General features: G+C 39.6%; 1 protein-coding gene across 4 annotated transcripts in view; it reads right to left on the bottom strand.

The window, feature by feature from the left end:
- The window catches only part of slc12a7b (solute carrier family 12 member 7b), a 98,905-nt gene that overhangs the window by 20,044 nt on the left and 59,877 nt on the right, over positions 1 to 18,984 (bottom strand). For all 4 annotated transcript variants that reach the window (XM_028569024.1, XM_028569021.1, XM_028569022.1 and 1 more), the window contains exons 4-16: positions 18,705 to 18,851; positions 12,734 to 12,788; positions 11,632 to 11,762; positions 10,816 to 11,057; positions 8,399 to 8,610; positions 6,487 to 6,654; positions 6,276 to 6,374; positions 5,075 to 5,132; positions 2,970 to 3,144; positions 2,752 to 2,870; positions 2,486 to 2,584; positions 1,667 to 1,786; positions 652 to 756 (exon numbers count right to left, since the gene is read on the bottom strand). In XM_028569024.1, the coding sequence (XP_028424825.1) occupies positions 652 to 756; positions 1,667 to 1,786; positions 2,486 to 2,584; positions 2,752 to 2,870; positions 2,970 to 3,144; positions 5,075 to 5,132; positions 6,276 to 6,374; positions 6,487 to 6,654; positions 8,399 to 8,610; positions 10,816 to 11,057; positions 11,632 to 11,762; positions 12,734 to 12,788; positions 18,705 to 18,851 (1,730 nt within the window). The remainder of the gene's footprint in view (positions 1 to 651; positions 757 to 1,666; positions 1,787 to 2,485; positions 2,585 to 2,751; positions 2,871 to 2,969; positions 3,145 to 5,074; positions 5,133 to 6,275; positions 6,375 to 6,486; positions 6,655 to 8,398; positions 8,611 to 10,815; positions 11,058 to 11,631; positions 11,763 to 12,733; positions 12,789 to 18,704; positions 18,852 to 18,984) is intronic.

Below are 18,984 nucleotides of genomic sequence, written 5' to 3'. Positions count from 1 at the left end.
CAAGTCCAGCTGAGATGATGAGACCATTAAACACACAACTGGTTGGATCCTTTACACACACTACAATGGGAGGAGAGTTCTGCATTGAGTACTTTTACTTTTTTCTTGAGGATACTCACATACTTTTACTTAAGTAACATTTTCAATGCAGGACTTTTAATTGTAACACCATATTTTTTCAGTGTGGTATTAGTACTTTTACTTTAGTAAAAGGATCAGAATACTTCCACCGTTGTTGAACAGAAGCGGGGCAGAAAACAGTTGCCTTCAATGAGAACCATCTGTACAACATCCAGTATCCACACTGAACATGCCAAGAGAGTAAATTACAGTTTGGTTTTTGGACAGGCAGTCTACAAGGTCAGCCGGTGCAGGCCTCCGTACAGTATAAAGGTTCATCAACCTCTTATGTAAGATTAGGTAGAGGACCAAGAGATTAATCAAAGTCACCCTCCGGGTCTATTCCTGTCTCTCTTTTGTCCACCGCAACAGTGACAGGTGGCACTATGTCAACACACACACACACACACACACACACACACACACACACACACACACACACACACACACACACACACACACACACACACACACACACACACACACACACACACAGACAGACAGACAGACAGACAGACAGACAGACAGTACCTCCAGTTCTTAGTGTGTGGTGGAGCCTCCTCAAGGCGAATAAGGGCATAACGTGCAGCATTGAGAGACAGGCCCCGGATGCCATCTCCCCACTCCTTCTCTGCCCTAAAGCCAACAAATGATTGACCAGGAATTATCCACATCTCCAATAAGCAAAAAAGATGAGAACACACAGTATGATTAAAAAACTAAAGCCAGTGTGCGATGTCTTACACACCTGTTGGGTGCGGTTAAAATGTGTTTTTTGCTGGTTAAGTCTAGTTCCTTTAGATCTGTGAGAACAGTTTGTGTTTCAACATATATCAGGACAAAAAGCATCTTCCTACAAGTACCTTTCTAGCCGGCCTTAATCTCACTGCTACATTTTCAGATTTCAACGTCTTATTCTGAAGGAACACACTGTCCTCACTGGCTGAGAAAAACTGTACAACACATAGCTCATTTTAGAATCAGGTGAACGATCCTAAAATGTATGCTCGCTTATGAAGGGAATTTACCCGCGACAGTAGCCATAAATGTCAAGATGTCTGATCACATAGTACCTTAAAGCATTTTATATTCTATATATAATGTATCAGTTAGGTACATTTACCTTTATTCCACTTTGATTCTGTTTATTTTCTGTAAGCACAGTCTCACACTAACCTCTGGTGGATTTGTGAGGACTATGGTTAACTGCTCCTCAGATCTCTGCAGGGTAAATCCAGACAGCTAGCTAGACTATCTGTCCAATCGGAGTTTTCTGTTCCACGACTAAAACTGCTTTTGAATGTACACATGTTCCACCAAAACAAGTTCCTCCCTGAGGCTATTTTGCAAAGGCACCGTTATTGCGCTGCTTAGCGCCGCCCAAGACTCTCGTGATTGCCAATAAACCAGAGCATGTTTTTCTCCCATCCCGGAATGCTGTGTGGACTAGCCAGACCTTCCTCCACAGTGCTGTGGAGGAAGGTCTGGCAATGCGAGACTAGTGAACTGACTAGAAATAAATGACTGCAAACAAAGTAAATCTTACCCTCTGTATTCAATGTATTTGTAGATGCAGGTAGCAATCGCCATGGCCACAATAGCATAATACCAGGAACAGATGAACATGAGAGCAAGACACAAGCTCATTCCCAGGAAGGACAGAGCCCTGTAGGAGAAAACACACACTTTACAATTCCAGTCTATTAACTATATACCCAGCCATTTACAGAACTGTTTCAGTTTTTTTTGCATATTCACGGGAATTTCCTAATTATTGAAACCAGTTCAGATTGGACAGCTAGTGCTGGTCTGTATTGTGCTCAACCTTTGTCGTGGAACTGATCTCGGTAAAGGCTTTCATCACACAAACCACACTAAACATGTGGGTCAGTGGTTTTGTTTATGTGTGATTATTGGCATGTGTCTTAAAATCGTCATAAGGAAAGCCGCAGTCATCTCGACAGTAGGTCCCTGACAGGTTAAATAAGCCTGACAAATTGGTAAAACTGCAGTGTTTTAAGACCCTCAGATGAACGCTTAGAGACTTTCAATATCCCCTTCTTTCACTGTAAGTAAGTAAGGAGTGAACTGTAGATAATTCTTTTGATGAGATCTTAATGCCTGATTTGTTTGTTTGCTGCTGCACTAATACCTTAATCTGAGCAAATCTCTGGCACTGATACTCTGGCAGCCATCCACCTCTGTGTTGTTTATTTTCTTTTTTTTTCTTCTTTCTTTTCTTTTTTCAGTTTCTGATTTATCTGTCTAGGTAATTGTGTTACTGTTATGAGAAAATGTAACTAATAAAGTATATATATATATATATATATATATATATATATAGACTGAATAATTCATCACCCACCAGTGGTAGTATTTAAAGCGTGGTCTCCAGTTTGGTGTCCGTAGCAGGGTCTGAACTGCACAGGCCAGGTTGACAAACAAGTAGCACATGAGGAAAAACCTGTGGAAGAAAGAAAAATACTACTCACTTTTCATCTAAATCTCCACTTTATGACTGACCTTAAGTGGCTTTAAGGAGTCAAATACTTGAGGGATCATGGACTTTATCTGGTGATCCGATTTTATGGAAAGAGAGCACGTAATATTACTACGCAAACAGATACTGACATGGAGAGAATGGGAGCCACGGCGTCCAGGGAGGCGATGAGGATACCGATCTCACAGATCCCAGCAGTCAACAGCAGAGCCCAGGTAGGTTCTCCATTAGCTTTCCCATGACCAAACACCTAACACATACAGTCAAGTATGAAAGTTAGAAGCTAAGCAGGTGAGGATGAAGACTGCTTTGACTGTATTTGTGTTGACTGTGTGTGTGTGTATCTAACCTGCAGGAAAGGCACAATGCCATCTCGTGCGATGGCCTGCAGCAGGCGCGGGGCGCCAGTCAAACTCTGTAGCCCCGCCCCACAGCAGGAGAAGAACGAGCCAATCACAATAACCCAGGGTGAGGGCCATGATAGTGTGCCTATAACAAGGTTCCCTTTCACTGCGTCACCAAATCTGCAATGTAAAAACAATCATATACATTTATTTCACCATATGCTTTTAATAATATCGCATAGATAGAAGACAGACAGACAGACAGGCAGGCAGGCAGGCAGACAGACAGATTTTTTCACAGTCGGTTTCATGCACATGGCAATATACACGGGCATCATGTAGGTATGTTAACAGCATTTCAAATAGTTCATTTTAATTAACTTAAGAGTTCTAGAGATATTCTTCTTTTTTGTTGTTGTCAACAGATCCTATGAAAAGACCCAAACCAACAGTGTAGTATTGTGTCTGCATCCATGTTTTACATCACCTGTGTACCAACTAAAAAGTGTGCATATTTTCTGTCTTCAACGGGTGAAGCTGGTGTTATTCTTTATGTTTGTTATTGTCAACAAATGACCAGAACCAACCAGGCTTTAGTACATCTCTCAATACAATACGGTCTACCCAGGATATCTGGGGGTTCTCAGCCCTGAGCCTGTTCGCTCCTATTGACGTAAATCTTAGAAAACGGGTTCATGAAAATACACTTTCATTTTTTATAAGAGGCTGAATCATTTCGGCACGGTTGTCTTGAGCAAACAATCCTGCAAGAGTTTGTTGGGGACAAATTTTCAGCCACAGTTTTTTTGTTGAAATCGTGAGCAGCAGAACGGTGTATGTGGGATTAAGTTCAAATAAACCACAGTGTGTGTGTGTGTTCATGGTAATGAAGGAACCTGTCACCCAGTGCAACAGTGTGGCTCATTGATGATTTTATGGACAACAATGGCTCTTTTTCAAAATTTCATTTCATTAAATTACAAAGAATTATCTACTTTTCATGTCTCTGAATGTGTTTGGGAGGGTACAGTGGTCTATTCACATCACATGTGAATCATGTGTGTGTGTGTGTGTGTGTGTGTGTGTGTGTCATTGGGCATTTGGATTTATTTACTAACTTCAAAGATTTGCGGCGGGACAAAACCGATTTGGAACAATGCAGGGATAAGTTGCAGCGGCCAGAACCGGCTTGGAGGTATATAGGTATATGGTCCAGCGACATAGAGAATGACGGAAGAGAGCGAGCGTTGTTAAAACAAGGCAGTGAATCAGAGAAATAAAATTCCTCTACTAGTAATGCAACTGTAGCAAGCATCTCACTATCACTAACGCTATCAACATTCATATTTAGACGCAACAGATGGTATCCAGCTACAAAAAAGCCTGAAAGAAGATTTGACTGTGAAGCTGGCAGAATGAAGCATCGTATATTTGACTATTCGGGGTCACACCTAACAAACACCAAATCTGAGCCTCTTGTGATGAGCCTCAGAGGGTAATACTAAAAGAGAAGAGGGGGAACAAAACCTGGTTACACTTTACTTGGAGGTATCTACATAAGAGTGACATGACACTGTCATGAACATGTCATAAGCGTTATAAACAAGCCATAAACGTTGACGACATAACGCTTTTTTTAGTAAGTGTCATTCAGTTTTTGTCATGACAAGTTATGGTTAGGGATAGAGTTAGAGTTCATGTGTCATGACTGTGTCATGACAGTGTCATGTGTTTGTGACAGTGTCATGTCACTCTTATGTAGATACTTTCAAGTAAAGTGTTATCCAACACCCTTAATAATACAAAATGTGTACTCTCAAGGACTCTGATGAAGATGTAACCTTACATCGAAACGTTAGTCGCTGTTATGCACCTTAAGAAATAAAACTATTAAGTAAGAAGACATCTGGGTTGCACCGGCAATTTTTTGTTATTTTATACTGTTGTGTCCTGCCTTGGTTGCACCAGATTGTTGTGGTCTGCAGAACTCTCCTTTTTTTAACAAAATGTGTACTGTTTTTCCTTCAATTCCTTTTATAAAAACGTCTTTTATAAAAACATGTCCATGTGTACAGTATTTTACAATATGTGCTCTGTGTTGAAATCTTACTTGTCTCGTAGCAGAACTCCCTCAATGCAGCCACCGAATAGAATCACACAGGTGACGTCTGGACAGCACTGTTCAGGAGGGTAAAGTGAATCCTTGGACAAAGTCTTCTCCTTTCCATGTTGCTGTAAAGCACACACTACCCACAATCTAACTGGTGGTACCTGCCCTGTTGTATTGCGCCTTTGGCAGGCTTGGATTATTGCTCCATTCCTGTCAACAACATTGCTGTACAATACACTCTTGAAAAAGAGATTTTTAATCTCAACGAGTTTCTTCCTGGTTAAATAAAGGTTAAATAAAAAAACAACAAAAAAAAAACAACCTATACACCTAGCAACTGTGGCAACTGAAAGATCATCTTCCATTCATATTTGGCAACGTTAGTTGTGATTTAGAAGCTATATACTAGGCCAGAGATATTCAACAGGGGGTCCGGGACACCTAGTTGGTCCTCAGAGTTACTGCAGGGGGGCCACTAAATTATTATTTTTTTAAAGTCTTTTCTAAATTTAAAAGGTCTTAACATGTCTTAACATGATGATAAGTCTTATTGGCCCATAGGTAAGGTAGTCACTAAGGTAGAACCTACAGTTCTAGCCATGTGACAAGATGTTCTGGTATCAGTGGCACAAAAAGGTTTAACCCTTGTGTTGTCTTCCTCACCATGTCCTCACAGCTCAAAATAGACAAGTCAATACTTTGTTGACACTTTTTTCAATGTTTTTGTCGCTTTTTTCAACATTAGACACTTTTTTTCACTACCACCAGTATATAAGCCACTAACACCAACCTATTATCACTAGTTTTACACTTATTTTTTTGGAATTCATGGTCAATAAACCTCATTTAAATGAAATTATACCTGATTTTTGAGTTAAAAAAGCAGATATGAATTTTGACTCATATTAGAGTGTATGTTGATGGATAATCAGAGACTTGTGTATGTCAAAGTTTAGTTTCAGGATAATGTTTTGAAACCATTTCAATTTTTTTTGCTTTAAACATTAAACATGCTATGAAATTGAATAAAACTCTCAAAATTCAATGAAAATAGGATCATGAATTGTACTTGTACTGAAGGGGACGTTGTAGAGAACTATCCATGTTATTTTTTGGGTAATTTGGTTAAAAAGAAACCCATATTTCTGTTTCATATTTCTGAAATCTGAAACCCCGAGGACAACATGAGGGTTAAGGATACAGATGAAGGAGGTGGTAGCGATAGCCAGGATGGTCCCAATGGGGATAGACTTCTGGGCATCCCGCAAGTCACCTGACCGGTTTGAACCAGCCATGATACCTGGAAGGGGGGTGGGGTCACAACAGAAGATCAAACATGGAATCTTAACAAAACACAGCTCTATTCTGTGGTTTTCTACCATACGGTGTGTGTGTGTGTGTCATAGTCTCACCAGTGACCGACGGGAAGTAGATGCCGACTAGCAGTGTGAAGAAGGTGGTGATGTCATTGACCACATAGGGCATGTAGATGTCCTGGGCAGAGTCACCTTCCCCAAGAGATGGCAACTTCTTGTTTTCTACCAACATACCCAGAGGGCCATACTCTGACCACAAATTTTCTACAATAGAGACAGAAACAGAGTAATTAGTAGCTGTGGAACAGCCAGTGACTCAAACATGTTTTCAAGAGGTTCATTCAGTTTTGGCCCGACTAGTTGTGCACCACACCAAAAAAATCAGGAAACTGTTTTTCATACTGTAATTATGCGACACTGCTGTGCAGAATTTGACAAATTTGCCGACTTTGAGACTCAGACTTCCCCGCAGAAGCAGAGAGTTTTTTTCATATTCAGGCTGTGAAACAGGTTGTGGTGAGTTGGCTGGGTGGTCGCTGCTTTTAAACATTTTAAACGTTTTTCATGACTTGTTAAATTCTACGATGGCTAAGAAACTTTTTTGCTGACTTTTTTAGGGTTTTATGTCGACCAAACTGTATGGTAGAAAGCTATATGAGACATGCAATAATACAAAGGTAATTTACTTTTTTTCATGTCAATAAACTCAACATATCTGGCCCTTATTGTGATCGTCATTTCCAGTGTGGCCCTTAGTGAAATTGAGTTTGACATCCCTGCACTAAAATGCAGTGAAACAGTGTGGTAAAAAAAAGCCCAATTCCAATCTTTGGCTGGAATCCAACATGTCACTTATATTGCAGCAAAAGTTACACATAATGTAATACTTCTTAACAACTGTTGGACAGCTGATCCAGCATTAGTGTCCATAGAATTAGAAGTTCCTCTAGTCCAGTCTTCTAAAGAGTCAAAAAGTTAAACTATTTTAAATCAGAAGACGGGGGAATACTATTTCAGAGAAAGAAGATCATGACACAGTATGGTCAAGGAGATATTTGAGAGGGACTGTTGAGGAACAAAACTATAATTAATATAGTACAATGAAAGTGAATGGAGATGGGAGAAAGCAGAGAGAGCACAGTAATCGCATATGAAATCAGTCAGCACCTGCACACGCTTGCTGCAGATTCTTCACAAGAAATATGACAGGAATTTGCACTGAAGGTTTGGAGTAAACCTAGTTTGTCATGGCCAACAGTTACATAACATGAGGAATGTTCTGAGTTTGCACTGTACTTAATAAAAAAGCATTGCGGTCCATGACGGGTACATTCCTACTGAGATGTTAGTATTTATCAAACATTGTCTGAGCCTCTCCATTTATCGCTTTTGTAATAATTTCAAAAGTTCAATTTGGCTGTCAGTATGATAGGTGAAAAACAAATTCTGGATAATTTTGACAAAATATATACAAGTGAATTGGGTGTGATGCATTGGAAAAGGGGGGGGGGTGTGTGTGTTTTATGATAATAAAGAGGTGTGGTTTACTTCATAGGCTGTGTATTTGTGTTATTACTTTATCTATTCAATTCAATTTGAATTTGATACTGTAATTAAAATTTTATCTGGATCACATAATAGTGATATAACCAAAATATGTACTCTGGGGCACCAGCTCAGCTGGTAGAGCGCACACCCATTTCTAGAGGTTTATTCCTTTACATAAAGCCCCAGGGTTTGAATCTGACCCGCGGCAATTTCTGGCACGTCTTCCCCTCTCTCAAAAAAAAAAAAAAAAAAAAAAAAAGTATCCTGGAACTCATTCAAAACTTTCAATATGTTTAAAAAAAGTAATAAATAAATACATATTTTTAAATTTGACTGAAAGAGATAATTATATTGTTAATTTCATTTATTTCTGAGACAATTGCTTGTACAGCAACATTTGGAATTGTTACAGCTCTACCCACTGCTAGTCAAACCTCCAGAGGAAACACTGTGTTCCAACCTGAAATGACTCCGCTGGCCAGTCCTGGGATGCCCTGCACCTCGGTCACATTGTTTTGGACAAAATAGTCGTTGCAGGTGGCATTGAGCTCAGGTCCGTCACAGAACAGCTTCCACAGCTTGGTAGTGACGGTCACGTTGTCTATAACCACCGTCTTCAGACAACTGTCAAAGTTGTGGTTCTGCAGAGTGCGATTCCCCAACATGCAAACACTGTGTGGAGGAAGAGAAGATAAGAGAAATACACAGAATCTGAAGAAGACCGTTTGTGTCGCTATGCATGGGTTTCTGCCCAGTTCTATTTTGAATTTGCTAAGATTTCAATTTGAAATAGCCATTTAAATAAATTTTTTTTTTTTTTAAGAAGAGTGCCTTGGACCTTTTTTCAAACTTTTGTGTTTCCCTTCCAAAGAGCACCTTCATGATTTGCTTGAACTTCTGAGCACTCCTGAATTTTTCTTTTCTTCATAAAGCCGCATAACACATGATAGGCGGCAAAACAGCACACCAGTTGCTGCTGACCTCTCGAAAGTGCAACCAATGAGATAACAGCTGCTGTTACCTAGCAACAGGAAGCTTCCTTGCCACCCTTGATGAGGAATAACTGAGCTTTGCTCTGCGCCCTACCTAGCGGTGCACAGAGAGCAAATCGCTTATCATGTGTAGGCGGTTTAAGAGTGATACATTTTCCCATGGAGAGAAATAGAGCAAAACCTCACTGGAAGTCTAAGACTGCAAGACCTCGCCTTTGTAGGTGTGTTTCCAAAAAAGTGTATGGTAACCTATGGCCCTATTATCACCAACACATTGACCAACTTTAAACAGGTGGAGGAGCAACTTCGCTACACCAATAAGTGGCATTTGAGCACCCCAATTTGGCACAACATGCACTTAATGTCTGGTAACAAACCTTTTGTTTGTAACCAGTGGAGTGACAGAGGTATTTATACTCTAGACCAGTTATTCAGTGGGGAAGGTATGTTGAGCTTTGAGGACCTGAGAACTAGCTTTGAGATCCCTAGGACATCCTTTTTCCTTTATCTTCGCTTAAGGTCAGCCCTAAAATGTTAGGGAGTACCATGGGGAAACAGTCTCGAGACCCCCCCAATCATTGAATGGCTTGTTGATTCCCCGGTGAGAGGATTGGTGTCCAGGATTTATGCTAAAGTGATTCAAGTATCTGTAGGAGAACTCCCAATATAAAGAAATGGGAGCGAGAGCTGAGCCCGGAGGGGAACGTAATTAATTGGGAGACAGTTTGGGACAACATTTCCCACTGTTCCAAGAACCCAAATCACCAGCAGATCCACTTCAACATATGCCATAGGACATATTGGACACCTCAGAAGAGATACGTCTCTAAAGTCATTTCCACTCCCTATTGCATGTTCTGCCAACCTGAACAAACGGGAACTTTCCAACATATGGCCTGGGAGTGTGAACAGGTGCATGAGTTCTGGAATAAAACAACATCAATAATATCTGATGTGATAGGATATCGAATTCCTACTGACCCGATTGTTTTGTTACTTAATGACGACTCTAGATTACATCTACTTGGGAGACAGAAGAAGATATAGCTAGCTGGCTCAACCGCGACCAAGAAAATGATAGCTCAGCGCTGGCTCCCCCCCCCCTCACTTTGTATAAAACAGTGGTCAGCGTACTTCCTGGACATAGTCATGCTTGAGCTCTCTACAGCAAGGATTAACAAAGCCAAGTCATCCACTATAGACCTATGGAGAAATGCAGCAGCACATGTATCGGTCCTAATGACCTCAACACCACAAGTTCTGTTTTTGTTTTTTCTTTATTTGTTTGTTTTGTTTTTTCTTTCTTTTCCTCGGGACCGCAGAGGGTGGGGGTGGGAGAGGGGGGTTATTCTTGTTCAAGTGTGTTTGTCTGTTCGGTTTTTGTTGTTAAATATAAAAAACAACAACATTTTAACCCTCCTGTTGTCCTCGGGTCAAATTTGACCCATTTTCAGAAGGTTTCTATATCAGAAATTTGGTTTTTCTTTCAAACAAATTATCAAAAATAAATAACGTGGATGCTTCCATACAAAGCTCTTCACAAGTAAAATAAATGATCAGTTCACTACTTCCATTGATTTGGGGTGTTTTAGTCAATTTTATAGCATTTAAAGAACATTATTGATGAAATAACGTTAAAAAAGGCCTTCAAAAACGTTGAAAAAGCGACAAAAAATGGAAAATCTTCAAGAATGTTGGGTGTAGTGATAAAAGTGTCAAAAAGATGACCAAAACCCAGAAAACCCAGACCCAGAAAAACTGCATGGTCGATGGGAAGACAACACAAGTCTTCATTAGCCACTATGGCAGGCTGACAAATGTAGTCTGATGCTATTTTTGCATCGTATGGTTCAACACAACATTGGAGGTTATTGTATGGACTCACGGAAAGTCTGGCGGCTCAAAGATGCTCTTGATGACTCCAGCATAGATGGCGAAGATGGAGAGAATGACACAGGCCAGGAAGACAAGCGCCAGCTTGTTGACATATTTCACCCCTACGAAGACGACCACGGACATCAGTGCTAGACAGCAGGTGCCGTAAACACGCATGTTATTCAGCAGGGCATTCACCTCGTCCTCCTTTCTCTCGGCCACAAAGATGGCTGCTTTAGGCACAATGTAGGTCTGAATGGGAAAGGGCGAGGGGAAGGACAAGACCAAAAATAAATAAATAAAGAATTATTTTAGGTTTTTCTTCTTATAACTAGAGATGGTCCGATTAAATATTTTGCTTCTCGATACCGATCCCTGAACTTGTGTATCGAACAATACCAAGTACTGATCCTATACCAGTGTGTCATATATTTGATTATGTTTTAACAGTTGTATACTACTATCCCTGTATGGATGTGATATGATTTTTAACTTTGTTGTACGGTCTGGCTCACGTTTGACTTTTTGTGAATCATAAACAAACAGAAACGATGAACGCCGTAGAATTTTATTTTATTTTATTATCGACAGTCAGTCATAACAGAAAAAGAACATCAATAAACTCATGAAGTCGATTTTCTTTGGGTCCTAATTACGTGGTATCCGATCAGTGCATAAACTCTACCAGTATCGGAACATTTCTACGTAGAACGTGGCAAGTTTTACCCCTGAGCCTGAACATTCATAAGTGTTGGACACACAGTGAGTTGGAGCAAACGGTAGAGGATAGCCATGTTATAGAAGTCTGCTCACGATGTTTACTTACCAGCAGAATCTCTATAGTACCAAGAATATACATGGAGCCGGCGAAGGTTGTGCCCAGATAGAAACAGAGACCTACAGCTCCACCAAACTCTGGGCCCAGAGATCTGGAAATCATATAGTAGGAGCCTCCAGCTGGCAGAGAAAGGAGGGAGCATAGAGGAAAAGGGTTTTATGAGAAAAAGAAAACAATCTTCTCTTAAATCAGCTTCTCAGGAACTTGTGGTAAGAAATTGTGAATTTTATAAAACATCCGTAGATACATTAAACGCAGGGTTTCTGCAGGTTTCACTAAGCCAAATTTAAGACTTTTTTTAAAGACCTTTTTAAGACCATTATGAATGAAATTTAAGACCTTTATCACAACATCAACTAAGCCTTAAATTCAGTTTTTTCAAGCCAAACATTTTTTCTAAACTTGCACTTCCCCCTAGCTGATTGTTTTGTGGTACAATCTAAAAGAGACTCGCACCAATAACACGAAAGCTGATTGGCTGCACTATAAGTAGCATGTTGGTCTCATTTGTAGTCTTAATACAGCAAGATTATATTCAGACTAGTGAAAGAAAGAACCACAACACCACGAAATTTTAAAAAAATGAGCATAATGAGGTAGCGTTGCATGGGTGTAGGGAAATTAAGACTTTCTAATGATTTAAGACATAGAACACAATACTTCAGTGCATTTAAGACTTTTTAAGGCCTAACATTTTGATTTAGAATTTTTTAAGACTTCTTAAGACCCCGCGGAAACCCTGAAACAAGGTAAATTGTTGTCAAGGTTTTGGACAAGCTCGGGAACTTTAAACATTTCCATGTGCCTGAAATTCTCCGCGAGCAACACCTGTTATCAATCACCATAAAATAAAGGTGGGAGGAGAAGGTGGATTCTATTGGATACAAATATCTTATCTATAATTCTATTTAGAAACCAATCAAATAGCAACTTTCCAACTGCACCTTTTGCACATCAGCCTATTCCTTTTACTCCCTTTTATCCCCATAACAAACTACAATAAAAATTAAAAAAGGAAAGTGATAAGACATGTATATTCTTCTCTGGACATCTCTTGTTTAAGTTTTGTGAATATACCAAAGCGACTTACCTGGCACAACACCATTAGTAGCGATTGCACTCATGGATATGGCTGTCAGCATGGTCTGTGAAGAGAAGACCCGAATAAACGACATCAGACCAAAACTCCGATCTAAAGACCTAACACCTGATATTCCTTTGAAGAAATATACAATAACATAATAAAATGCAGAGGTGGGATAGAAAAAAACCCTGAGGGCTTGGAAAAGGAACCCGTCTAACATTGATGTTAAAGACAGCTGTACATGCTTGCCACAAACATACAAATAAAGAAATATTTTAAAAATATTTAAAGGAAAGAAAAGAATACAAATTCCAGACAAGGGGTACTGCAGATAAAAAAACAAGGAAGAAAAAGAAAAAATATTACAGTAACACATATCGGCACTGCGTTCATACACTGTATCATAACTCAATTTACACCATCAACAGAAGTTGTTTAAGATATATATATATATATATATATATATATTTTGTATAAATCACAAATGAGGGGTGACTGCGAAGGGAAGTGGAAAAACTGTTCCGTATAAGTGGACCTCTGTACCTGATCGAAAACTGGCCAAGGTTAGCTCTGTGGAACTGACTATATAGAAGATCAACACATCTGGTGTGATGACAATGGATCTGAGACCTAGTTACAAAGAAATTGTGAAAGGAAACGGAGAGTGAATTGTTACAAATTTGAAACACAAAGGTACCTATCTGAAGTTTGTTTAATAACTCCAGGGTTTGAAATAAAGGGGCAGGGTGAGCGTTCCAGCTAGAGTACATGACCGTTCTAACACATTTATTTTTGTAACAAAAAGATGGGGTCTAGGCTGGATACTTGGAAGGATTAATGTGGCATTTTAGCCTGTTCAAATACTTCTTAGGGGCTTATGCTTTAAATCGTTAAGATTGGTAATGGATAGCAGCTTTTCCATGAAATCAATTGGTGAAGTCCAGGATATTTACATCAGCCTATTACCTAATAGTGCTTAGTCTCTGGATGAGAGAAAAGGACAGGGCAGCGAGAAAGGCAGCGAGACAAGATAAGAGGTACAAAGAAAAGAAAAGAGAGAAAGACATGCTAAAAGAAGAAAGAGGGAGAGGAGAATGTGTGAAGGTGAGAGAATAGAAGACAAAGGCAAGAGGACGAAAGAGGAAGAGGAAGGACAAGACCAAGATAAACCTTGTGCTGGGCGCCCGGTTTAAAGTGGCAGACGAGCTGGAGTAAAGCCAATTAAGTGAAAAAGTGACCTCCCGGTTTCGCTGAAACCGGAAGCAGCCAAACACTAGCTTGTCTTGACCACAAATAACTTAAAGATGTTACAGCAAACAAAAGAACTGGGAGGCATGTCCTCACTATTGAAAAATGACCATACATTTTCTATAAGTCATGTGGACACAATTCTAACAGTACTGATTTTCTTTTCTTTTTATCTCAAGGTTAAAGCTTTAGTGCGTAGTTTCTGTCTCCCCCATGAGGAATTCTAAGTAATGACAACAACACTGTCGGCACATCCACATGATACAAGCCTTCCATGACCGCGCCCAGTACACCCCCCCCCTCCTCCACGCAGTTACTAGTAGCCAAGGAGGACAAGGTGGATTAAAAAACATGATGGACTCTTCAGAAGAGGTCATTATCTTCACTTGAGGTTCTGCATGCGAAAGTTGCCAGACGCCACAATCTTCTGAACATAGTCCTACAGAGAGATCCAGAGAGAGTTGTGTGGAGCTGATAGTCTTCATTAGCTTTGTAGCAACTCATTTGGCAATGGCTTGAATGTAACGGACGTTCATTAATATCAAAAAGTTACGCACTAAAGATTAAACAGTTATGTGTAAATATTTGTTTCTGTATTTACTTTTTGGGTATTTAATGTTTATTTATAGTGACTATATGTAACTTTTTCTGTTTCTAAAGCTCTGTCATTTTTCATACAATGATCATAAATGACCTGTAACAGCAAACGAGACTAACAGTGAAAAGAACACTAGTTTTATATAGTTTTTAGTAAGGCCTCTGACCTACCCTGTCTGATTTTTCCTTCAAAGTCACAGAATGATTTAGGGCATCTAGACGGAGCTACAGTAACACATTCTGAAGGCTCACAGATTTCTTTGGAACACCAGAAAAGCCTGTGTTAGTGTATGCCAGGTTAGCGGAGCCAGGTAAAAGGTAGCAGGAGAGTTCTTTATATAGGCCTAGTTGTATTCTAATGTTATTTTAGAAGTTATCTGTTGTAGTTATGGCTGATACTGGGGCAGGACCATCACAGGAAAGAAGTGAATTAAACAAAGAACAACTAAAAGCTGTTGAACGGGTGAAACCGAGGTAATCTCGGTCGGGCTTTCAACAGATGGAGAACATTACGGGATTGTAAATGATTCAAAACCGACCTGGAACTGGCCCTCAGATATGTAATATGTCTATTTCATTCATGAAATAACTTTAGATTGCGTGATGTGGTTGTACGTCAGTAGCCAACAATAAATGACCTCCCCCTTATATTTAGAGCAAACGTTTTCCTTTTAGTCCGTGTTTGTGTTCCCCTACTATTTTCTTTTCTCTTGTCCCCCTGTAACGTTACTTGTGTAAAGCGTCCGTGGGTTTCATGAAATGCGCTATATGAATCTAAGTTATTACTAGGTCGGTTGTTGCAACGATCTCTTAATGCTTTGGCTCGTGACCCAGTGACAGTGATACCTGGTTTAGCTCACGATCCATCCAGAGTATAGGCTAAGTTACTGTATGCAACACTGGAAATGCAACAATGCTTCTGTCACGTATTCTCTTATTGTAAATGAATGATTTTCTGTCTGAGCAAAACATTCATCGCGACTATGTGACCTCCCAGTAACACTAACTCAGTAACATGGTACAGCAGGCATGGTAAAAACACTATCACTTTAGTCCAAAGTGGCCGCTAGAATCAACACAAAGTGAAAGTTACATATATCCACTTTAATATGTTTGTTTAATATGTTTATGTATGCACCAACAACCAAGGGAAATTCCTTGTTGTAAGTGTTTCTTACGTGGCAATAAATCCCTTTTGGATTCAGATGTTCTGATATTACAGGACTTAGTGGAATGTAGAGGCCAGTCAGACCCAAACAAGGTCCAACAACAGCCAAAAATCTAACCAAAAATCATTGTGATCTATGGACGTCAAACACTCACAGTACAAGTCATCACCAAAAAAAAGCTAAATGAATTGGCTTTTGGTGTCTTTAATGGTCCAAATAAAGAAATGGGCACAACTGACAAAATCAAATTGCTTGAAATGTCTAACTAAATATCTCAATATCAACTATGTGAAGATCTAGGTATTGTCTTTGGTGCTTTCTTACAATAATTATTATTAATTAATCATGAGTAGTGTTGTTAAATTGAAGATGTTCTGACAACTGTATTGCTCAAAAATCATGCCGCCATTAAGAAAAAAAAATCCCACATAATATCTAGCAGTATTGTAGTACTCAAGACCGGGTTTGGTCTCAAGACCATTTTTGAAGGTTTCGGTTACGTCTCGGAATCAACCACATTTTACTCGGTCTTGTCTCGGTCTCTGATGAAGAGGACTCAGGATTTCATTTCAAGACCGTCAAGACCACAACTGCAGGGATATCACTAAATTGCCTGTGTATCGTCTGATTTATGTGTTAACATCATTACTGTGATTGGACGTAAAACTTCCTACGTCAAATGCAACCAATAACTTCACGCATTTCTTGATTGAAATCAACACACACTCCCAAAGTGAATGTAGGTGACAGGAGAAGAAGCTCTGGCTGTCTGGGAGATCAAAGACAGACAAATTGTCGGTAATAACATTTTATTTATTACATTTTAAGTATTATATTTTTTAAAGAGTTTATTTGCAAAACAACATATACAAGAAAACACACAGCAGTGTGTAAATTCTGCAATGTAGTGCCGCTGCCTCAAAAAGGCCAAAAACCATCCTACAGGACTCATCCCACCCCGGTCACACACAGTTCAAACTACTGGCATCAGGCAGGAGATACAGGTCCATGAAATCGAGAACAAACAGACTACAAAACAGCTTTTATCCAACAGCTGTAAGTGCATTGAATAATGCTGCTAAAGTATAGTTCCCACCACTGGTCTATGTGTTTTTAGCATTAATGTTTGAAGTAGTAGCATTTTTTATTTATGTATTTATTTAGGTATATATTATATCTATTCTATCCGACACAGCTGGGACCACCTCTATTTTGTATCTGCACTAAGTAAGGGCCTTTTTACAGTCGCCGCAGCTGACCTGGCGCGCGCCAATGTGACTTCAAAATGACATAGATCTCGCTGGCGCGCCAGAATTTTAAGTTGAATTAAATCATGACCTCATGAATCAAAAACAAAATCACACAGTTCCTACCCCTATTCATTTAAAGCGTTTCTTTTGTTTGTGTTTTGCACTGGATATCATGCTGATGTGGCTACACTTTAGAAAACCAGGTGCTGCCAGTGACCTTTAAAACACAAAGCACCGACTGTACACATGTTGTTGAGCAATACACAGCTCAAAGAATAGACTAATCATTACATGATGGAAAATATTTAGCATGCTGTGCTGGAGTAATGAAAACGGGTGTTTGTACTCTCAATATGTCAGCGTTATCCCTGGTCTCATCAGAGCCTTTCTGACTCACCCAGCCTCTTTGGTTTCATATTAAAAACCAAATTAATGTGTTGCTCCATTTGTAGTTCTTTAAGTTGCAATAAAACGGAAAACGGTTTGCAATGGCTTCCATGTCAATAGTAAAAGAAAGAAAAATAAGAAAGATGATTTAACCATGAGTGATGACTAATAACAGATTATGAGAAAATTTAAAATACCGTAAAGTGCACAGAGTAAATACTAACTGCTCATCTGGATTTTTCTTTTAAAGTTATTTTTAGACATTTCTAGTGTTGGGTCTAGAGCACACAAAACATGACCTATAAACAGGTAGTTGATGTGGAACCATCAGTGCAAAGTCAGATGTGGTCTAAGCAGAGAAAACATTAATCTGTTTGACTAAGCTTCTCTTATTATGTAACAGATGTGATGCAGTGGAGGGTAAACCCTCCAAACGCACTTTAGCTAGATTGTAATATATGAAATGGAGTCCGCATCTCTCTTGGCAACAGTTTGTACAGTTACAAAATCAAATTTTTTAATTCATAGCTTTACAGATGCAGTGTACTGGGTTACATTTTTTCATTCATTCGTTTCATTAACTAAACAGACAATGAACAGAGTTCTGGGTTTGATTGCTTCTTTCAGTTTACGGGAATGAACTTAAATTTCAGGTTTAATTCTTAACTGCATTTGTCTGGAATGTGGTCGCTTTGCTATCCTTGGCCATATTGAAAGGGAAATTGATCATGTTATACCATCAGAGCATTCCATTATAAAGCAAAAAGCATTCAACTGAGATAGTACTCAAGGTTTTTGTTTGTACTTTCCCTGATTAAGCCAAAGTAATCCATTGTCTGCCCTGGGATTGGCAAATATAGCCACTGTGTGGGTGTGCATGTCGCTATGTTTCTGACACTTTGGAAATGGAGGAATTACACGGCAAGCTGCCTGCCAGGTACCCATTAGAAGCTAGGAGTGTATGGGAAATGGAGAGTCACAGTGACTAAATATAGGAGGGATCAGTGACCACTAAGTCAACTTGCCTGTCAGTCATTACTGCTATCAATCCAACATTTGCACACAGGGGACAGTGTCACCTCAACACTCAAGCACAAGGCCACATATTCACTCTTGTGTTCTAATGTATTCCTAATGCATTAAAGCGCTGGATGTGTACATTAAGTACACTTACATAATCGTGAATGCTCTAATGGCTTACACTTTAAAACCTTGATATAGGACAAATCATCCTTTCAGTTTGTACAGTTCATTTTCATTTTAAAGCTAAGATGGATAAGAGTAAAAATGACATGTACATGTAGGTCATAAGGGTTGAGTACTCACACAAGAGCAGCACAAGCAGACAATAGCCAGGGACTCCAAGATGCCGGCAGTGCCGACAATCCAGGTAAGACGCAGAAACAGGATGACCCCCAGTATATTCTGGAGGCAGGGGAGGTAGACACCCATGAAGGTCCCCATCTGAGGGCTCTGTAGAGGGGTTGGGATGTACAGCAGGGCAGGGGGTGAGAGGGGAAAAGACAGTAGAGAAATGAGATTAATGAATGTGCACGAGTGTGTTTGGTGATTAGGGCTAGAAAGGGGAGAGGAACATGAGGCGAGA

Source organism: Perca flavescens, chromosome 22, assembly GCF_004354835.1.
Source record: "Perca flavescens isolate YP-PL-M2 chromosome 22, PFLA_1.0, whole genome shotgun sequence".
NCBI lineage: Eukaryota > Metazoa > Chordata > Actinopteri > Perciformes > Percidae > Perca > Perca flavescens.
The sequence above is the reverse complement of the archived record's forward strand: the minus strand, read 5'-3'. Positions and strand labels throughout refer to the sequence as shown.